Source organism: Pelmatolapia mariae, linkage group LG23 (assembly GCF_036321145.2).
Source record: "Pelmatolapia mariae isolate MD_Pm_ZW linkage group LG23, Pm_UMD_F_2, whole genome shotgun sequence".
Taxonomy (NCBI): Eukaryota; Metazoa; Chordata; class Actinopteri; order Cichliformes; family Cichlidae; genus Pelmatolapia; species Pelmatolapia mariae.
This window is the reverse complement of record NC_086246.1, coordinates 44,416,031-44,436,442: the sequence shown is the minus strand read 5'-3', so window position 1 is coordinate 44,436,442 and position 20,412 is coordinate 44,416,031. Positions and strand designations below refer to the sequence as shown.

At 39.1% G+C, this 20,412-nt stretch overlaps 3 protein-coding genes across 3 annotated transcripts; all 3 read left to right on the top strand.

The window, feature by feature from the left end:
* Nucleotides 1-2,212: 2,212 nt before the first annotated feature.
* On the top strand, nucleotides 2,213-5,018 carry LOC134621272 (flavin-containing monooxygenase 5-like). Its single transcript, XM_063467698.1, has 10 exons — nucleotides 2,213-2,344; nucleotides 2,479-2,667; nucleotides 2,762-2,927; nucleotides 3,026-3,168; nucleotides 3,255-3,454; nucleotides 3,727-3,960; nucleotides 4,134-4,255; nucleotides 4,330-4,402; nucleotides 4,498-4,567; nucleotides 4,641-5,018. Exons 1-10 carry the CDS (start codon nucleotides 2,213-2,215, stop codon nucleotides 5,016-5,018), a joined length of 1,707 nt encoding a protein of 568 aa, XP_063323768.1.
* Nucleotides 5,019-8,359: 3,341 nt separating this feature from the next.
* LOC134620591 (flavin-containing monooxygenase 5-like) lies at nucleotides 8,360-12,294 on the top strand. The gene is made up of 9 exons (XM_063466803.1): nucleotides 8,360-8,491; nucleotides 9,267-9,455; nucleotides 9,648-9,813; nucleotides 9,965-10,107; nucleotides 10,356-10,552; nucleotides 10,881-11,016; nucleotides 11,180-11,399; nucleotides 11,612-11,684; nucleotides 11,844-12,294. The coding sequence occupies exons 1-9, from the start codon at nucleotides 8,360-8,362 to the stop codon at nucleotides 12,259-12,261; spliced, it is 1,674 nt and encodes a 557-aa protein (XP_063322873.1). The 3' UTR covers nucleotides 12,262-12,294.
* A 3,377-nt stretch (nucleotides 12,295-15,671) lies between these two features.
* On the top strand, nucleotides 15,672-18,982 carry LOC134620584 (flavin-containing monooxygenase 5-like). The gene is made up of 9 exons (XM_063466797.1): nucleotides 15,672-15,803; nucleotides 16,263-16,451; nucleotides 16,601-16,766; nucleotides 17,217-17,359; nucleotides 17,581-17,777; nucleotides 17,876-18,023; nucleotides 18,109-18,316; nucleotides 18,428-18,500; nucleotides 18,583-18,982. Exons 1-9 carry the CDS (start codon nucleotides 15,672-15,674, stop codon nucleotides 18,980-18,982), a joined length of 1,656 nt encoding a protein of 551 aa, XP_063322867.1.
* The last annotated feature ends 1,430 nt before the right edge of the window (nucleotides 18,983-20,412 follow it).

The following is a 20,412-nucleotide window of genomic DNA, read 5'->3' as shown; positions in this document are numbered from 1 at the left end:
GTAATTTTGTCATTAAACTACCTCAGAGCTGTTTGACTGAGAGAAGGCAAAAATACTTTTGATCCCCTTAACTAATATTGATGACCTTTATTAGATTTTCTGTTAGTTATCTTAAAGATATAGTTTGGAAAATATTTTATAAGTCCCTGTCCATGAATGTTGTTTTCTGCTAGAGAAAGTAGTTAAAAAAAATAAAAGACTAATGATAAATTGATTTATTACACTGTCAGAATCAGAAAGACATGTCTTCATTGATATGAAGACATGTCTTTTAAATTCTGCCCACTGGGGGGCGTTGTTCTACAGCACATCCATGACTGTTGCAGGGACAAACACAAACATCTGCAAGGTGCAATGTCAAACTGTTATCTGGGTATAGTTTTACAAGGATGATGATTTTGTTAATAACTCTGTAAGTGATTATGGTTTTTGTAATTGTTTCAGCTGTTTACACCTTTGGATTATATCATCAGATAATTCAACAGGCTGATGTTTTTGGTGTCCTTAAAAGGAATGTTTAGGGGCAAGAGGGTGGCAACATCATCAACAATGTTTTAATGAAATAAGAAATAAATTACAGGGAATTCAGCCAAACTAACATTAGTCCAGAGAAGCACCCAAAGCATGCTGTAAACTTCTCTGCCCCATTAATTCTCCAGAAAATAACAATACCATTTGCAAGATAGCAAGAAGATCCACTATTAAATGAGAGTTAAAAGGTTACCTGCGCTTTAACTCATTTTATTAAAGCACAGTTTAAAAAATCTTGGTGGAATCTTTCACACAAATTTAAAATTTGAAAAGCAAATCAGTGCTGTGGTCAAGAGTAGTTTGTCCCAGCTCAGATGAATCTCAAGATTAAAATCTTAAAAAAAAAAGAAGAAGAAGAAGAAGCACATCTGGCAATGATTATGGAAATGAATATGCATTCTTTTGTTATGTCTAGAGTGGACTTCTGTAATACACTGTATACTGGAATTAGTTAATCATCAGTTTCTGCTTTCCAGTCACTCACTGGAATCACTTTGAAAGGGGGCCATACACAAATCTAAACAATTACTAAGAATGACTAACACAACAATTATTATCCAATTATTATCTGATTCTCCCATAAATTACCGAATACTGAATAAGTCCGGTAACTTATACAGTTTGCTTTTTGGCCAGCTTTCCTTTTAGTCTGATATTAGACTAGACTTTATTAAGATAGCATCTCCACTTCAGTCTTAGTGACTAAAGTACAAACCTTCTTTGTGGTACAAACCCCAGTGATACCTGATTCCTAAGTACAACAAACTAGACTCCTGAATCTTACTTTCTATAATATGCAAATCAAGAGAAAACAGTGTTTTAAAAAAAAAAGAAGGAAAGAAGCAGTTCAGCTCTTATATATGATAACAAATTTATGTATTTACATGATAGAACACTTAATACAACACTAACAAACACTGGGCCTAAAGAGACTTCTCCTCTATAACAGAAAGAGTATAGCAGGGTTTGGAGGTCTGGGCCAAGTTGCTGTCAGGAGAGTAATATAGAGACCCGAACTTTTAAACAGCAGGATGTCTTGGAGGAGCCAATCAGCAGCAAACACATCGATAGGCAAGCCCAAGGATCAAGCCATTCAGAACAGAGCCATTGATACAGAGGGAAGCCTGCAGAAGGATCTTCAAAGATCCTCAAATTGAAAGATGTCACACTCTTACAAAAGATTTGGATAAAAACCACAGTAAAGGACACACACTACGTCACATATGATCCAGATGCAACAATGCAAAAATGTACAGATTTGAGAAACTAAGTCTTCCCCTCATGTGGGTTCTAATAAGAAGCACCTCTTTTACTCATTCCAGCACTCCTCTATAGAATATTTGAAGAGGAGGGTTAAAGTCCCTCCTCTGGCATATTGTTTAACTGATTGCACAACAAGAGTTCAGGTCATGGGAGCTTACACACCGTTTAACGCCCCGACACCGGCTAAACAGGACGGACAAGCATATAACTGAAGAAGGTGAGAACAACTGACATGTCTTTCAAACTTGTAACAATGGCCTACTTTTGTGCACATAGTGTACAGCTTACAATTTTACTACTTTTGAGGTAGTTGATTATGGAAGACAGAAGAAGAAGCATAAAAATGTGCATGCAGTCTCATGTTTGTGCATGAAACATGTCTGACTCACAGTGTCTTTCCATACCCAAGTGTTCAGTAATGGTTCGACGTGTGGCAGTAGTTGGAGCAGGCAGTTCTGGTTTGGCCTGTATCAAGATCTGTGTGGATGAGGGGCTCGAGCCTGTCTGCTTTGAAAGCAGTGATGACATTGGCGGCTTGTGGAATTTTAGAGTAAGTGGGGGCACAACCACATTACAAAGTTTGATGATTCAACAACAATCATTATAAACACTGCATTAAAGTGTAGAATGGTTGCAGAGAGATGTTTTTACCTGCTTTGCTCTTGTTTTCATGTGTGTCAACAGGAGACACCTGAGCTAGAGCGAACCAGCATCTACCGGTCCTTGGTGGTCAATACCTCCAAAGAAATGATGTGCTTCAGTGATTTTCCAATGCCGTCTGACTATCCCAACTTCATGCATAACTCACAGCTTCTGCAGTACTTCAGGCTCTATGCTGAACACTTTGACCTGCTTAGATACATTAACTTTCAGGTAGATGGCATCTCATCAGGTCAAGTATTCTATGAAAGCAGTGTTCTTTATATTAATGTATATTTTTCTGTCAATGTGGGCATGCACACCTCAGACCACAGTGAGGAGTGTTTTGCAAAGACCGGATTTCTCTCTATCCGGCCAATGGGAAGTAGTGACCATAAACAAGAACGGACAGGAAGAGAGGCACATCTTTGATGCCGTTCTGGTGTGCTCAGGTCACTACACCCATCCAACATTACCATTGTCTGACTTTCAAGGTAAATAAATGGACATCATAGAGTAATAGTATTTAAATCATGACATTCTTGGAAAAAATGTTTTCCTTGTGACTGTAGCAAAATCTGTATTCCTCCAGGGCATGAAACCTTTTCTGGCAGGTGTCTTCACAGCTGGGAATATAAAGATGCAGATGCCTTCACAGGAAAAAGGGTGGTGGTGGTCGGCATTGGCAATTCTGGAGGTGATATTGCTGTGGAGATTAGCAGATCGGCCGAGAAGGTGAAATGCAAACGTTTGGTTTGTCACGGAGGAACGGGACTGAGAGAGATGATCAAATGTCGACTGTACCGCTTTTGTATCGACAGACCTTTCTCAGTACACGTCAAGGGGCCTGGGTGATGGGCAGGATGTCCACCAATGGCGTTCCTCTCGACATGGCAGTAATCAAACGGATCAACAATGTCCTCTTCCAATTGCTCCCCAAGACTTTGGTCAACTGGGCAGCAGAGAGAGCACTGAACAATAAATATGACCACATATTGTATGGTCTAAAACCCAAACACAGGTAATGTACGTGCTTTTGAAATAGTCGTCACAACTTCACAGACCTTTAAAAAAGACAGCACAATCCCCTCAAACCTGAAAGACACTTACAATTTTAATTCCTACCTAATAAAGACAAAAATTAATCAGAATTATTTCTATATTGTTTCTTGTCTGACATAAGTCTTTGTCGAGTTTTACTCATAATTTCATCAGTACCAGCATGGCATGAGCTGACAATTAGACAACAGCATCTGTAGCAACAGAGACTTCACTACTTTACTTCTTTCACAGACTTATGGAGAGAAAGCCTATGATCAATGACGATCTCCCAGGCCGAATCCTTCAGGGAGCAATAGTCATGAAGCACAATCTGGAAGGGTTCAAGGACTCTAGAGTTGTATTTGAAGATGGCACGGTGGAGGAGAACATTGATGCCGTGGTATTTTGCACAGGTTACACTGGAAAGTTCCCATTCCTACCATCAACTCTGTCAGAGGGACCATTTGAAGAGGTGACACTGTACAAGTAAGTTCATGGTGGACAGAGTGGATCACTGACTTGCATGGGTATCCTCTCAAATGTAAAGTCTAGAGATTAAAGTTTGAATCATACATGATAAAGCTGCAGGCAACTTTTACAGTGCTATCATATTAAAATTCTGAAAGTACCTCCACATAGTTTTATCTTTCATGTTCTAGGAGAGTGTTTCCTCCATCCCTGCATCCTCCCACACTGGCCGTCATGGGACTTTTCCAAGTAAAAGGTCCAATCATGCCTACAGTGGAAATGCAGGCTCGCTGGGCTGTTAAGGTCTTTTTAGGTAAACTCTTCAAACAAACAAACAAGCTTACACGGGGTTTGGGGAAATAGTAGCTGATACATTATATCTTTAAGGTCAGAGTCGTCTTCCAACCAAAGAGAAAATGCTGGATGTTATTGAGTCTGAGAGGAGGAGAAACATGCAAAGGTAGACATTATTTTTGAAAGTTATTAAATGGCCCTGGTCGATTACTTATTCCCATTAAATCCTGTTAATGACACAAGAAAATATTTCTTTCTCAGCTATCCTTGTCCACGGCAGGCTGTTCTACAGGTTGATTACATCCCATATCTGGATTTTATGGCTGGGGAAGTGAGTTCACTTTAGCTATATATAAAATTTTCAACATTAAGAAAAATTCTTCATAACAGATTTTTATTCACAGGTAGGTGTTCGACCAAAACTCCTGAGGCTTTTTCTGAGAGACCATGTGCTCTGGGCAAAGGTCTTCTTTGGTCCCTGCACACCTTATCAATATCGTCTTAGTGGGCCTGGAAACTGGTCTGGTGCCAGACAAGCTATCTTCACTCAGTGGGAGCGGGTTGCTCAACCATTCAGAACCAGAGAAATACCAGACAACACCAGTAAATTTGGCTTGTATTCTCCACTGATGCTCACATTCACAGGAACTATAATAATAGTCGTGCTTTTTTCTAAAGGCAAGATCGTTACGACCCTGGAAGCTGCTACTGAGATGCTGAACAAAAGCACAGTTTTTCTGAGGAAGTTGTGGTTCAGCTTACCACAGAATCCTGATATGTAATGCATTAATGGACTTAATTAACATAACAACAATTTTAATAACAAAATTATTTAACATGGATTAAAGAGGAAAGAAAACAGGTCTGTGAATTACAGAAAATCTGTTTTTTTAATTTCTGTGTATTCATTTCCTGCTGGCCTGCAGGGAAAGAGGGGATAAATTGGGAGTCTCCTCTTCTTGTCGTAGTGTAAAAATCATGTGCTGCAATTATGTAATATTATATAGTTGTAAAAGTACCTTCCAGTTCCAAAGGTCTGCATAATCTTCACACTGAGGCCTGCAAATGCAAAAAAAACAAACTAAGATGCTCAATCGCAAAAGGAAAAAAGAAGTCATGCACACTACAGTGCAGTTGGAGTGATTCTTAAATATGATGTGGTTCAAACAAATGGACAGAAGTCTGAAATAAAAGAGGAAATTAAGTTTATATGTGCAAGGCTCATGTCAGAGAAAATGATAACCAACTGCAGAAGATTTTGTTAATGAAATGTTCAGTGATACATAACAGTGCATTATGTGTATTTTGATTGACTCCTTAATATGTCGAATAGCCTGCAGTTCATAACAAGGTCCACGGGGTGAAGATGTGTCACCAAATGCATATCTAAATTTAGATGCACCATCACATATCTTTGTTTGCTTTGACAGTTTTACTTTAGATTATACCTTTAGGTTTCTGTTAACTAAAAAAAAAAGAACCTTTAGTTTGACCCCATTGGGTACTGATGATGATAGCAGTGTGTGCCATTTAAAATATCTGATAATGTGCAAATGCACCATTTTCTACCTGCAGTTCTTCTTGTCTAACACTCATGAAAAAAGCCAATAAAGACATTGCCTAAAATACTGAAAAAAATGTTTTCATTTATATAAATAAAACTGTGTTCTTTCGTGGTTCAGGATATGAACACTCACTCCTGGAAAAAAATATTTTAATTTGCATTGGTTCTTTTGACAGACTTGAGCCTAAAACTGAAAAAATATGTCATAAAACGCAGTTTTTGTTTCAGGCTTTTTGTTTTTAGAATATGAAAGATATGAATATGAATATGATATAAATATGAAAGATAATTAACAAAGCCAAACACTTAAACAGGCAGACCAATATAAGAGGTCAACTCAATAAACTAAACTCAAAATAAAACTAACAAAACATCAAACAAACATAAGACAAACTGACTTCCTGAAATGACAGAGGGAACTTAAATACGGGATGACTGCCATATAACCAGCTAACACAAAACAGTTAAACAAACTCCAAACACCCCCCAGGCAATGAAGCATGTGGTTTAGTCCACTGAGGCTGTCAGCAGTACTTCAGATCCCCCAGCCCTTTGTCATACCTTTTGCCAGCCAGGAAGGAGAAGCCAAACCCCCAGGTAATTCAAACAAAGAAAGATGTAACATAAAACAGAACTTTGACCTTCCAGCGTTGATATGTGTGCACCCCATATTAACATTGGAAGGTGTGATGGAAAAAAAAAACCAAATTTAATAGGGAAACAGTATATTTGAAAATAAGTGTAGTGACTGCAAAGTAAACTAAAGTGAAGCAACTAGTGGTGAGGTGTGGAGCTTACCACGTGTGGCTTGCCATCACAGGCCCTAAACAGAAAACCCAGCATTTTCTGTTTATGGAGAACAATTCAACCAGGCCCTGTAGTGTGTCATGTGTATGTTGTCGTTCATGTACAGTCTCAAGAAGTTAAAACTGGTGACCTCCCAAAAACATTCATGGTTAACCTGGGACCTCCCAAAAACTGCTAAATTAGAGCTAATCCAAAAGAACTAAGTCCAAAAGGGCAGAATGTGAAAGTAAGGAGATACAATCATCTATCTTGCTTAAGGTTGAGTTAGCATTTTGTAACTCCAGTGTGTCTGATGAAGCTCCAGTGAGGTGTAGATTAATGGTTTGCAGAGTTAATGCTAAAGAAAACCACTTAGATATTAATGGTGGTATTTACTTTTAATCTGATGCTTCCGTGCACAAAGGCCCTCCCACTGGAATTTAAATTATTGCTGTTACTCAAAGACACTGACTTGAGCTCATAACAATGCTTTATTTGGCAATTTGAGCATTACTAAGACATATAAATTAATAATAATATATTTCCTATGGGCCTGGATTGAAGTCAGATGTTATATTTTCATACTTGCCACATATGTCACATAACCATGTGATTCCTCCTGTACCTCCTGTACTACTATTACTTTGTTTGGGTAACTTTTTGAGAAACTAATTGTAGACTGTGTATTGAAAAGGCTGCATTTCTCATTGCAAAGTCCAGAAAACTTCAATACAGAAAATTTGGGGCTTAAATACGGTTTATATTAGTACAAAGAAGCAGGTCTGTGGTGTTTGTTTAATTACAAAAAAAAGTACAAGTTTTTGTATAATTTTTGTCTTTATTTATTAACTTGGTTTATTGACTCTTGTTCCGCTCAATGATCAACCTGCCTTGTCTGTTAAAATATAACTGATTACTTAAACAGGAGGACAGGAATCCATTCTTCCTCTCTCCCTGTGAAGAAGAGGTAAGGCTGATATATCTTTAGTTTGTGGTGATTTTATTTTTATTTGCTAATGTCCTTAACTTTGTAAGAAACTTTTTAATGGGGCGCCTCTGTCAGTGCGCCCCAGGGCGGCTGTGGCTACAATGTAGCTTGCCATCACCAGTGTGTGGATGTGTGTGTGAATGGGTGGATGACTGAATGTGTAAAGCGCTTTGGGGTCCTTAGGGACTAGTAAAGTACTATACAAATACAGGGCATTTACCATAATGAGCTGGTATTTCATTAATGTACTTTTTAAAATTGTGTTTGTTAAAGTTCCAGGGAAAAGAAAATCCTCTGAATTGAATGGAGAGCTAACACCATCAGTCTCAAAACATAAAATCATTTACAGACTTGTTACAGCATGAAAATCACTGGAGGAACCCCCTTTTTGCCACTAATGTTATTAATCTGTGTTTTACAAGTGAAAATCTCTACAGTAAATTAGGTCTGTTTACTCCAAACACTTAGGTATTAGACCAAATCACAGCACCATTGCTAAGGACAAGTAAAACTAATTGGATTCATTTTTGGAGGAAAACTGAAGAAAATGTAAATGTGCAGCTTTTCAAAGTAAGATGTCATTTCAGTCTCATTCAGCACTTCTCTGCGTGCTGCTGAATTTAATGTAATTATCCTTGATTGACTCAAGTAATGGAAAAAAGGCACACTTACATGCAAGTTAACAACTCAGAAACAATGTGTGTGAAACAGTCATGCTCTAAACATAAAACTCAACCATTTTTCAAACTGCAAACGTCTGTAACAGATCAGCTAGCTGTGCAAGCATGGTTCAGAGAGTGGCAGTGATCGGTGCAGGACCCTCAGGACTGACGAGCATCAAAGGCTGTCTGGATGAAGGTCTAGAGCCCACATGCTTTGAAAGCAGTGATGACATTGGAGGTCTTTGGAGATTTAAGGTGGGAAACAATGGGGTTTTTTGGGGGGATATAAGTGAGAGCATACTGAAGTGAAGCTTAACATTCAAATTGTTAAATAATTTCTTGCAAGGTTTACTGTTTTTAAATACAGACACGTAAATGGAAGTTCAAAATTTAGAAAAAAAAAAAAAGTAAAAAACGAGCTTTTGAAAAAAGTTGGAAAATTAGTTGCTTTAAATTCTTGAATCATGTATTTCAAACAACCTTTGTTGGGAATATGTGGCAAAAAAGATCTGCAGTGCTATTTTTTCTGTAGTGACACACACAAAGATGCAGTTTTGCTGAGAATGACTTGTGTGACTGAGTGAGGCAGAGGGCTGCAACGTTAAAGCAGAGATCCCAGAAAATGTACTTAACTGGCTGGTCTAACATGGATCAAGTGTTAAAATGGAGAGCAGTTCAGTCATTTTGATACTGAAGTGAAGTGGGGAATCTGTTCCCAGCTGTTTTGTGGTTTTAACAAAAGCTACATTACTAAAGTAATGTAAATTCCTTAATTCACTGCTCATACATCAAGTCAAAGTTTAAAATAAACAATTTAAATTTCACTGGAGCGAATGAGAGAGATGGTATCAAAGTTGGAGAGAGTGGGCAACTATCCCACAGAAACGTGTGAAAATAGAGAAGACACATCCAGAGATTAAGAGACCTGTAAGACACTGACACAGTTCTGAAATATACTTAAAGTCAGAGTTTAAATAGAAGCAAAGTTGTATTGTTTTTCGTTCTTTGTCTTTATGTTCTCCTCCTTCAGGAGAAGCCAGAGCCGGGACGGGCCCACATCTATAAGTCAGTGATTATCAACAGCTCCAAAGAGATGATGTCTTTCAGCGACTTCCCACCTCCTGCTGACCTCCCTAACAACATGCACCACTCTGAGGTCCTGCTGTATCTCCGTCTGTATGCTCAGACGTTCAACCTGCTGCCACATATACGCTTCCAGGTCGGTGATCTTCATAAAGAAGAAAAAACAAAAATTATATTGTTAGCGTTTTAGTTGTTATCAAAAATAGAGGCTCTTATAAAGTGGCTGCTTTAATGCAGAGCTGAAATAATGTCTTAATAATGTCTTGCCGGTAAATGTTGCAGATGAATGTCAGTGAAGAATATTTATCAGTGTCTGTGTTTGTGTCAGACTACTGTGATCAGCGTGAGGCAGACGACAAATTTTGAAGTGACAGGTCAGTGGGAGGTGGAGACGGAGAGCAGAGAGGGTCAGAAGGAGACCCGTGTTTTTGATGCTGTGATGGTTTGCACTGGACATTTCACCCAGCCTCACCTGCCACTCAGAGACTTCCCAGGTAAATTTAAGAAATGCAGCAGCTGCTGTCACTCCAACTCAACAGATGTCACACACTGTGTTGTGTGTTAATGTTTCAACGGTGGTTGAAATGACTGACAAATATTTATATTTAGCAACTAGTTCAGTATATTTTCTTTTACTCATTCTAGGTATTGAGAGTTTCCGAGGCAAATATTTCCACAGTTGGGAATACTGCAGTGCTGAGGGTCTGGAGGGGAAAAGGGTGGTGGTCATCGGGATTGGGAACTCTGGGGGTGATATTGCTGTGGATGTGAGCAGGGTTGCAGAGAAGGTAAGCTGCAGTGCTACATTTCTTTACTTATATGTTGTATTCAAAAGGTACAGTGGTGTTTATAAGCTTGCCATCACCAGTGTGTGAATGTGTGTGTGAATGGGTGGATGACTGAACGTGTAAAGCGCTTTGGGGTCCTTAGGGACTAAGTAAAGCACTATACAAATACAGGCCATATGAAAGCACTGTATTCTTAAAGGAAAATAACTCATTAATCTGAAACTTCACTGTGCTGACATGACCTGCAGGTGTACCTCAGTACTAGAAGTGGAGCATGGGTTCTTGGCCGTGTAGGGCCAGGGGGACTTCCGCTGGATGTTGTCGGGAGTTCTCGAATGGACGCACTGATACAAAAGCTCTTCCCCTCATGGACCAACACAATGTTAGAGAAGAAGCTGAATCAAGCACTGGACCACAAACTATATGGCCTGAAACCGAAACATGGGTAAAAGCAGGGTCAAAGATTTCAATTAAAAATACATCATCATAACCGAGAACTTCAAAAATTATGTGTTAAATCTTCCTTAGGAATTGTAACAAATGGTAAATGCAAAACTAAAGTATATATTTGTTAAAAGAGAGTGAATCTGAAATACACATGGTGTAATGTGCAGCATGTTTATGGTCTAAACAAACAAAGTTTATGTATGTATGAATGTATTTATTTAGATAACAGTGACTTGATATCTTGCCATGTCTACTGTATGTTTGCACCAGGTATTTGTGTCTAACTGCCTTGGTCACTAACATAGCTCCTGTAAAACTGTATTCAGCTTTTTTGCACAGATTCCTGTAGTGAATGATGACTTGCCAGCTCGAATAATCTCAGGTCGTGTTGCAGTGAAACCAAACGTGAGGGAGTTCTGTGGGTCCAGTGTGGTCTTTGTTGATGGAAGCACCATAGACAAGGTATTTATCACTTCAACAACTATTCTGTTCATGTGAAAAATATAGGATATCCCAGTAGTAATTCTTGGACTGTCCCTTTTTATTTGGTTTTATTTTTGAAATGATGTAAAGGGGATTTAAATGCACGTTCATCTAATCCCAGGGTTGTTTGTCTGTCATACAGGTGGATGTGGTTGTGTTTGCCACAGGGTACAACTACAGCTTTCCTTTCCTGCCCTCAGCTCTACAGGCTAAATGTGGTTACAGGCTGCAGCTCTACAAACATGTGTTCCCTCCTGCACTGACCTCACCAACACTGGCAGTGGTGGGCTTCATACATAGCTTTGGTGCTATTAACCCTCTGGCTGAGATGCAGGCACGTTGGGCTACAAGAGTGTTTAAAGGTAAAACATAAAAAGGTATAGGAGAATATTTTGATGGTGCAAAGTCATGGAAGGGGTTTCAGTAGGAATTCTGTGATGTATGCTTTATATTTTGAATTGAGAAAACACTAGAGCTATTAATGCAAACCTAAAGCATATGCTCCAGTGCAAAAGTAAGATCATCATGCAATAACTCTCTGTGTTTGAAATTGTTCTGAATTTTTCCATGACAGGTTTAACAGCCCTCCCCACAGAGGAGAACATGATGAAGGAAATTGAGAAGGACACGGCAACCATGTATCAGAAGTAGGAAATTATTTTTAAGATATATTAAAAAGCTGCTCATCCACCAGAATCCTTATTTTTTGTATTCTGATGAATGTTTTACAAAGTCTTTTAGCTTAGACTGGTTAATATATGCTTTTTCAGTGTTATCTGTTGTTTCTTTATTTACTTCTCTGTTAGGTTTGCATGCTCAGAGCGCAACCCACTGCAAGTGGACTACATCCCTTACATGGACTCTCTGTCTGAAGAGGTGGGGGTAAGGCCAAACATACCATGGCTCTTTTTTAAGGACCCAACACTGGCGCTGCAGGTTTTTTTAGGACCCTGCACACCATACCAGTACCGTCTGACTGGACCAGGAAAGTGGGCTGGAGCCCGTCAGGCTATCCTCACTCAGTGGGACCGGGTGTTTCAGCCTTTTAAGACCAGAGTGGTAACAGAACCAAAGCCAGACATCAAACATTCTTCTAAACTGAGCATAATAATGTTTCTCTCAGGTGCTACTCTGTTGTGTTGTATCTTCTACAATAAGCTCCACTTTGCCTCTTACTTCTCTGCTTCTTCATTCCAGAGATCTCTTCAGTTAATTGCAGGGTGAATGAAGGAGATGTAGGCAGAGATTGTTTTTACAATACAGTACATAACTTGTCAAGCTGAATAAGAAATAAAAAATGTATATTAAAATTAAAACATTAAAAATTAAAAGACTGGATTTGTTAAATCTGCAAAATTGATTGTGTTTGTTTTTCGTGGTGTGGTTTTTGGTAACTGTTGCTTTTTTGCATCATGCCTATCTACAGAAACTTTTATTTGAGTCACTGATTAATACTGGCTGCAGAAAATTATTTTCAATGATTAATTTTATATGATATAGTTCAAACAAAGTTGCTAGAGTTAAACATATGCACTCACTGGCCAGTTTGTTAGTTACAGAAAACTCAATGCATTTAAGCCTAAGACAACATTGCTAAGACAACATGTTGAAGTTCAACCCAAGCATCAGAATGGAGATAAAAGTTGATTGAACTGACTGAATGTTGGTGGCATTTCCGGTATTTCAGAAACTGCTGATCTGTGGGATTTTCCCAGAAGTCACCTCCAGAGTTTTTAGAGAATGGTCCAAAAAAGAGAAAAATGTTAACCACACATTACATCTAAGGTATTCAGAAGATCATCACTGAATATACAAAAACACATTGAAGCAAAGGGGCTACAGCAGCATTGTGGGTGCAACAACCAGAAAACAATTCATACAAGCTCAAAAAAAATTCTCAAGATTGATATTAATATCGCTGAACAATCAAAGTGCCACAGCATGAGCTAGTCAATAGATGTCATATACACAACAGATCACCATGATATACACAACAGATCACCATGGCACAACATTTTCCTCACAGTAAAGTACGGTGCACTAAAGTTCACCAGAAACTGAACATTAGTGCATCTTACTTGTGGAACCATAAGAAAATCTTTTATCCATATGAATGAATAATCATTAAATATTGTTAGTACAGATAAAAGTGTCCAATCTGCAAAATGAAGACTGAGTAATACGCCCCCTGGTGGTACATACTGAGCATAAGCAAAAGCCTGATCCTGTGAGCCTGAGCCGCAGGGTCAAGGAATCATCCACTTACAGACAAACCAATTCACACCAATACAAATCACTGCACAGATCTGTTGCTGTGCAAGTGTAGCAAAAGTCACATGTTTAAAAAAACAAAAACCAGCCAGAACTTAAGCATGGTTGTGAATATGCACACCCAAACAGATGAAATCCCTCTTAAAACACAGTACATTACAAATGCAAATTAAAAGAATTCCTTTTTCCCCCATCCTGTACTGTAGCAATCGGAATTATTGTCTGAAGGCCAAGAAAAATGCCATTACGGCTTTTGCTAACAGTTTATTCCATTTTTATTTCTATTTTAAGTTATTATAATGGGACTAGGTGACGGGAAAGAAAAATAAGAAGGAAAGAAAAGTTGGGAAGACAGTTAACAGAAGGAGAGGAATGAAAAATGGAGGAGAAGTGGGATAGAGAGAAAAGACACTGGAAATCTGCTTGATCACCAGCTGGAAAAAAAAAGCAAAAATAAAGCAACAACCAACATAAGCATAAGTAACAGTAAATAAGTAAATAATAACAGTAAATAATTAAAAGAAATGCTAAACTAGCGTGGACAAAGTACCCCTTGCAATTAGCCACAGAGTTAGCCTCAGTCATTGTAGTTGGACCAGAGATGGTGAGTTCAGAGCTCATTTCAGTCTCATTCTGATTACTCATATTTACTCTCCTCGGACAGGTCAGCAGTCCATCCAAGGGCTTGCTTGCTTTGGAATCAATGATTAGCACCCTACTTGCACAGCTCTCACTCTTGCTACTACTAGGCTGCAGGCAACACAAAAATTATTATTTTCTTCGATGTACTAGAGGTAAGAACCTTGTATAACTTTTGAGTTCATCAGTGTAGCAGAATCAAGAGTGATGTTTACAGCACTTGGTAATGTACGTAGGCTACCACTCCTGCAGGAGTAGCCTTTCTGTATAATTTTAAATACAAAACACTGGGTCACCGACCCAGGATTTTGTATTTAAAATTATTATATAGTCTTTGATTTCATTGCTATTTAGATTTTTGTCTCTTGACTTCTTTCTCTGTGCTTCCCCTGTGTCACGTCTGATCTAGCTATGTTTTCATGTCTGTGTGCCGTGTGTCCTCCTGCTTTCAGTGTAAAGTTCCTGCCTCTGTGTCTGTCTCATGTTTCCTGTTTTACTTGATAGTCTCTTGTCCAGTGTTCAGTATTTAAGTTTTGCTTCCCCTGGTCACATTAGTTGCGATTGCTCCCAGCTGTGTTCTCCTCCTATGTCTTATTCCCTCATCATCCCTCTGTGTATTTAAGCCCTTGGTCTTCTTCTGTTTGTTGCTGGTTCATCTGCTTATCATCCACGGCTAACCTCGTGGTTTTTCTAGTGTTCCTGGTTTTTGTGTATTTAGTTTAGGTTTAGATTTTTGTAATTGGTTTCTCGTTTATCTCTCTTTTTTTGTTTTTGTGTTTGGTTCATGTTTTTTGGCCTCAATAAAAGGCACGCCGTTTGTTAAAATCCAGTTCTCCTTTTTTTCGTTTTGTTCATCTGCACTTGGGGCCACTACTTTCCACTGCCTGCGCAGACCATGACATTAACAACGACAATAAAGTTTGTCATATCAAAGCAAAGCACATTCATTATTTAAATGTTTTGACTTTTGGTGGTTTATAAAATACAGATCAATGCTGTCGTCATATCGTCTAGGGCAGGACTAGGCAACTCCAGGCCTCAATTACTGGTGTCCTGCAGGTTTTAGATGTGTCCTTAATCCAACAAGCTGTTTCAAATTGCCAAATTACCAACTCAGCATGTCTTGAAGTTCTCCAGAGGCCTGGTAATGAAGGAATCATTTAATTCAGGTGTGTTGAGTCAGGGTAATATCTAAAACCTGCAGGACACAGGCCTGGATTTGCCTACCCCTGGTCGAGGGCAAGATTTGGTAACTGAGGATGATCAGTGAGCAGAGGCCAAAGAACAATCAGTGTTCTGATAGGGTAAACTCTTCTGTTAAAAACAGAACTGTGAGGTCCTGAGGACTGAGACTCCAACAGAGCCCACGATTTTATCCAGCTGAGTTATTACACAATATAAACCTGCAATTGTTGATAGCTGTGACAGTAACAGTGCTAAAATGCTATAAGAAAATCTTTGTAAGAGTGCTGCTGAAAAATTATGCAGAAATTCAAAAAGAAAAAAACTTGAAACTCAGTTTAGATCTATTGGGTTTCTGTAAATCCTACGAATTCAGATGCCACTGATCCTAAGTAGAAACTTCTACATCAGTTTAAAAGTCTGTTTCAGCTTTTTCTGTTTCTTCTGAAGGTAACTACTTGTTGCGTACAGCTCTTTGGCTGCAGTTTCTTAACAGTAAACGTTTTTGAGCCGATCTGATGTCTCCTTCGCAGAGCTGCAGTATGAGTCGTCGTGTGGCAGTGATTGGTGGAGGGGCTTCAGGACTGGCCTGTATCAAGTGCTGTTTGGATGAGGGGCTGGAGCCTGTCTGCTTCGAAAGCAGTGATGATATTGGTGGTCTGTGGAGGTTTAAGGTTGGTGCTTTCCTTTTATTAGATTAATTATGTAAGTGGTAATAAAAAGAAACATCTGGATGAGCACTTTAAAAATAATTGGGTTAATTGGCCACAGGTTTATTTAAATTGGAGATTTCTAAGTACAAAGCAAATCTCAAAAACCTCCAGAAAGCCTGGAGAAGTACCACTCAAGACCACTTAAAAAAATTATGTCTGGTTCCTTTCAAGCAAAATATAAATGGATGGCTCAAGATTTTTGCACAATACTGTAGATATTATTGAAGTAATTAAGTCTCCAACAGCAAGTGTTATATTAAGTATATGTCACCTTATGCACTATAAAGTCGTTTTATCAATAATACAGCAGATTATATTGGTAGATTTATAGTAAAACTGTGCTCAAGCCTCTGACGAGCATTGAATGAGTAATGGTGCTTCAGCTCAATTATCTTTTAAAAAAAAAAAATCCCCCTTTAGGAGAATCCAGAGCCAGACAGGGCCAGCATCTACCACTCCGTCATCATCAACACCTCAAAGGAGATGATGTGTTTCAGTGACTTTCCCATCCCTGCACACTTCCCAAACTTCATGCACAACTCCCTCATCATGGACTACTTTCGGATGTATGCTGACCACTTCCAGCTCACTAAACACATACACTTTAATGTAAGAATGCTTTATGATGTCTGAAATGGTAAATTGTATCACATAATTAAAAATTAAATGATTTAAATTAAATCCTAATTACTATAACATTCATTTCATAGAAAAAAACACTTTGTTCTGTCCCCTGCGTCTGTCTTTCTGTTTTCCAGACCAAAGTCTTGCAGGTGAAGCAGAAATCAGATTTTTCTCATTCAGGCGAGTGGGTTGTTGAAACTGAGAACAAAGATGGCAAGAAAGAGAAACACATTTTTGAAGCTGTGATGATCTGTATTGGACATCACTGCAACCCCAACATGCCTCTTCATGACTTTCCAGGTAACCCTTGGCCTACAAGCTATCAACATTCAATTCAATACCGGTTTGGGAGTGAGTGGATGAAGACAGGACAAAGAACTGCTGTGGAAGAGAGCCAGAGGTTAATAATAACTAATAATTAAATGCAGAGAGGTGTATTAACACATAGTAAGCAAAAAAGATGACTGGCGAAGAAACACACAATGCATCATGGAAATCCCCGAGCAGCCTAGACCTATTGCAGCATAACTACGGGAGGATTTTGGGTCACTTGATCCAACTCTAACTATATGCTTTATCAAAAAGGAACGTTATTCTTATCTTATAGTTCACTCAAGGGACAGAACTAATCAACCTTCAACAAAGCATGGGTGAAACTTTTGTGTGTCTTTTAATATAGATCAGTCTTTTTATAGCAGAAGTATTGAAACATTGTGTCTACCCACCATAAGTCTGTCTTATTTTCTTCAGGCATTGAAACTTTCACGGGGAAGTATTTCCACAGCAGAGACTACAAGACTCCCGAGGAGTGGAGGAATAAAAAGGTCATGGTGATTGGAATTGGAAACTCTGGAGGAGACATAGCAGTGGAACTGAGTAGAGTCACCAAGCAGGTTGGAATGAGTTGGTCGCATCATTAGAGAAAAAATGTGTCTGAACTGTTTGAGTATTTAACATACTTAGTGATGAAAATAAGTTTCACCATTCTCACAGTTTTAGGCTGAATACAGTTCAAATACTACACAAGCAATGACCTGTGACACATGGATGTGGACATAAAAGAAGACGTAACAGCAAAACTTGCTGATTTTTTTTTTTTTTTCCTTCTTTCAAGCTTTACCTGAGCACTCGAAGGGGAGCATGGATTCTGAACAGAGTCTGGGACAATGGGATTCCCGTTGACTTGTTTTTTAACAGGGGGACAGGTTTCCTAAGAAAAATTCTTCCCTTTGGTGTTTTCTGTAGTCTGAGAGAGAGCCGGCTCAACAAAAAATTTGATCACGCTCTGTACAACCTAAAGCCAAGGCACAGGTACAGTATTCTACTAATACATTACATTTTACAATGTAATTTGTGTCTGAATTGTTTCATGTCTGAATTTGTTTTGTGTTTTTGACTTTTTATTTCAGGGTGTTCAGCCAACATCCCACAGTGAATGATGAGCTTCCCAACCGCATCCTCTCTGGAACTGTTCAGGTGAAACCCAACATCCGCAGATTACAAGGTTCCAGTGTGGAGTTTGATGATGGAAGTGTAGTGGAAGATGTTGACCTGGTGGTAGGTCTGGAATTACCCACTTTTCTTCACCTTCATAGAGAACAGTGAAACTGACTTTTGACTAACATGGACCGCTGTCTTTCAGGTGTTTGCTACAGGATACCGGTTTTCCTTTCCATTCCTGGCTTCACAGGTGGTCTCTGTGTCTAACAACAAAGCATCTCTGTACAAATATGTGTTTCCTCCTGAGCTTGAACGCCCCACGCTGGCTATCATTGGTCTAGTGCAGCCACTGGGAGCCATTATGCCCATCTCTGAGATGCAGGCCAGATGGGCTACACGTGTCTTTAAAGGTAAAATGTACTTTTTCTTTAACACAGCTTTTTCTCATCGCTCAGGATTTTAGAATTTTTATAGAGTTGTTATTTTTACTACAGTAAACAGCTTTGTCCCCTTTCAAACAGGCTGCATAAAGCTTCCTTCATCAGCTGCCATGCTAAAAGATATTCAGTGTAAGCAGGAGGCCATGGCTCAAAGGTAATGAAGTGGATTTACTCAGCTTTATAGAAACCTACATTTAAGATCTGCATTTTCATATGTTCAACTCAAACTTTTTTAGGTATGTCACCAGTCAGAGACACACCATCCAGGTGAACTATGTCAGCTACATGGATGAAATAGCAGAGCTAGTGGGAGTTCAACCCAACATCTCAAGGATGCTGCTGACTGACCCCAGGCTGGGAATGAATGTGCTCTTTGGTCCCTGCACGCCGTACCAGTATCGTCTCAGGGGGCCAGGAAAGTGGACTGGAGCCCGCCAGGCCATCCTCACTCAGTGGGAGAGAGTGACTCAACCCCTGCAGACCAGGCAATGCGATGAGCCCAAACCCAGTAGATCATATAAGTGGCCTCTGCTTCTGTCAGCTGCTGCTTTGTCCTTCACTGTCTACGTTAAGAGGAACAACCTTCCAGCTTTCCTACAGGATCCCACCGCTTTGCTATACAGGCTTAAAATATGATGAAATGGAAAATCCAGAACTGATCAGTTTCAACTTTGTGCACAATCAATGAAAGTTTAATCAGTTTGCTTAGCTGAAGTCTGCCAGGCCATCCTCACATAGTGAGAATGAATGGTTCAACCTCTCATGACCACAGTGGCACGAGGACCACAGTAGACCTTCTAATAGTATAATAGTACTAATGTTAATGAAGAGGCTGCATTAGACTGTTTTTAACAATGAAAGACATGAGTTTTTAAAATATACATTCTGGATTTTTTTTAACTCTCCACTATAATCTGAACAGAAGTGTTTCTGCAGCTTCCTTAACAATTTTGCTTTTTGTTTTTTGATTTTATTTTCTAGCAAATAACTCAGCCAACAATCTGTGGTCGTTCCAGTAGCCAGTAATGAAATTTTCCAATAAAATTTCTAATAAATCAGATCCGTAAGTCTACATGTTTTCTACAGTTACTTTATGGCTACTTGTGGCTTTTGCTTAGAGTGTCAAGCTTAAGAGTCCACAATTTTCTTTCTTCTTTTAAAGTATTTATTATTTTTAGGGCTCAAAGATTTGTGTCATGTTTAGAGGCAGGACTCACGCCCACGGCTGAATACAGTGCATTTATTCACAGTCAACAGAAAAAACACAGTTCAAAAAATATCTTAGCAGTTGGAAGGTCCAGTCTCCACAAGGTTTCCTTTTAGATGCAGACAAAGTCACTTTTCTCCTAGAATCCACACCAGAGCCAGCTCACCACTCAATATCTCACAATTTCTAAATGCTGTACACAGGGACAGACCAGTTAACGTATCTTCACAATTAACCCAAAAAATAGGAGCAGGAGCAGCGCTTCATTTACCGCGTTCAAGGCAACAATCCAGCAAAGACTGATCCACTGCTCCTTCCTTATGAAGCTGCCCAAATGAGATCATCAGACAAGGTGTGTTACTGCCACCAGGTGTGTGTCTGAAACTTGGTCCCCACAATGCACAAAGGCCAGTGCATACACACACACAATGCACACAAACAGGGAAAATGAGAGAATGGAGACACAGACTAAAACACAACAACAATTGGCAGGTTGAACGCTGAGGACTTGCAGTACCCTGATAGTTTTTTAACACTTAAAGGTTGATTTAGTAATGCATGAAAACATACACAAGCATATCAGTGCTGTTTGACAGTGTTTCATTAGAAGTAGCAAAGTAAGTAAAAAAAAAACATTTAAGCAGTGTCACTGTGGTATTTGAGATCCTGTTTCATCAGCATGAAATGTCCCTGCTTCCTTAAAATCCTTTACTCACCTCTCAGCTGGTCCAACATATAACAAAGCTTGATACTGCTTGACATTTGTTGCTGAATTTTCAGTTGAAACTGGTATCAACATAAATGACTGCTTGGAAAAACTTTCAGTTGCCTCTATGGAATTCAGCTTGTGGCACATAAT

Coding starts and splice junctions, on each gene's coding strand:
- LOC134620591 (XM_063466803.1), top strand. CDS start 8,360: ATGGTTCAGAGAGTGGCAGTGATCGGTGCAGGACCCTCAGGACTGACG. Junction 8,492..9,266: donor GAGGTCTTTGGAGATTTAAG/GTGGGAAACAAT, acceptor CTCCTCCTTCAG/GAGAAGCCAGAGCCGGGACG. Junction 10,108..10,355: donor TGAGCAGGGTTGCAGAGAAG/GTAAGCTGCAGT, acceptor CATGACCTGCAG/GTGTACCTCAGTACTAGAAG.
- LOC134621272 (XM_063467698.1), top strand. CDS start 2,213: ATGGTTCGACGTGTGGCAGTAGTTGGAGCAGGCAGTTCTGGTTTGGCC. Junction 2,928..3,025: donor ACCATTGTCTGACTTTCAAG/GTAAATAAATGG, acceptor GTATTCCTCCAG/GGCATGAAACCTTTTCTGGC. Junction 3,961..4,133: donor GAAGAGGTGACACTGTACAA/GTAAGTTCATGG, acceptor TTCATGTTCTAG/GAGAGTGTTTCCTCCATCCC.
- LOC134620584 (XM_063466797.1), top strand. CDS start 15,672: ATGAGTCGTCGTGTGGCAGTGATTGGTGGAGGGGCTTCAGGACTGGCC. Junction 17,360..17,580: donor TGAGTAGAGTCACCAAGCAG/GTTGGAATGAGT, acceptor CCTTCTTTCAAG/CTTTACCTGAGCACTCGAAG. Junction 18,501..18,582: donor CAGGAGGCCATGGCTCAAAG/GTAATGAAGTGG, acceptor AAACTTTTTTAG/GTATGTCACCAGTCAGAGAC.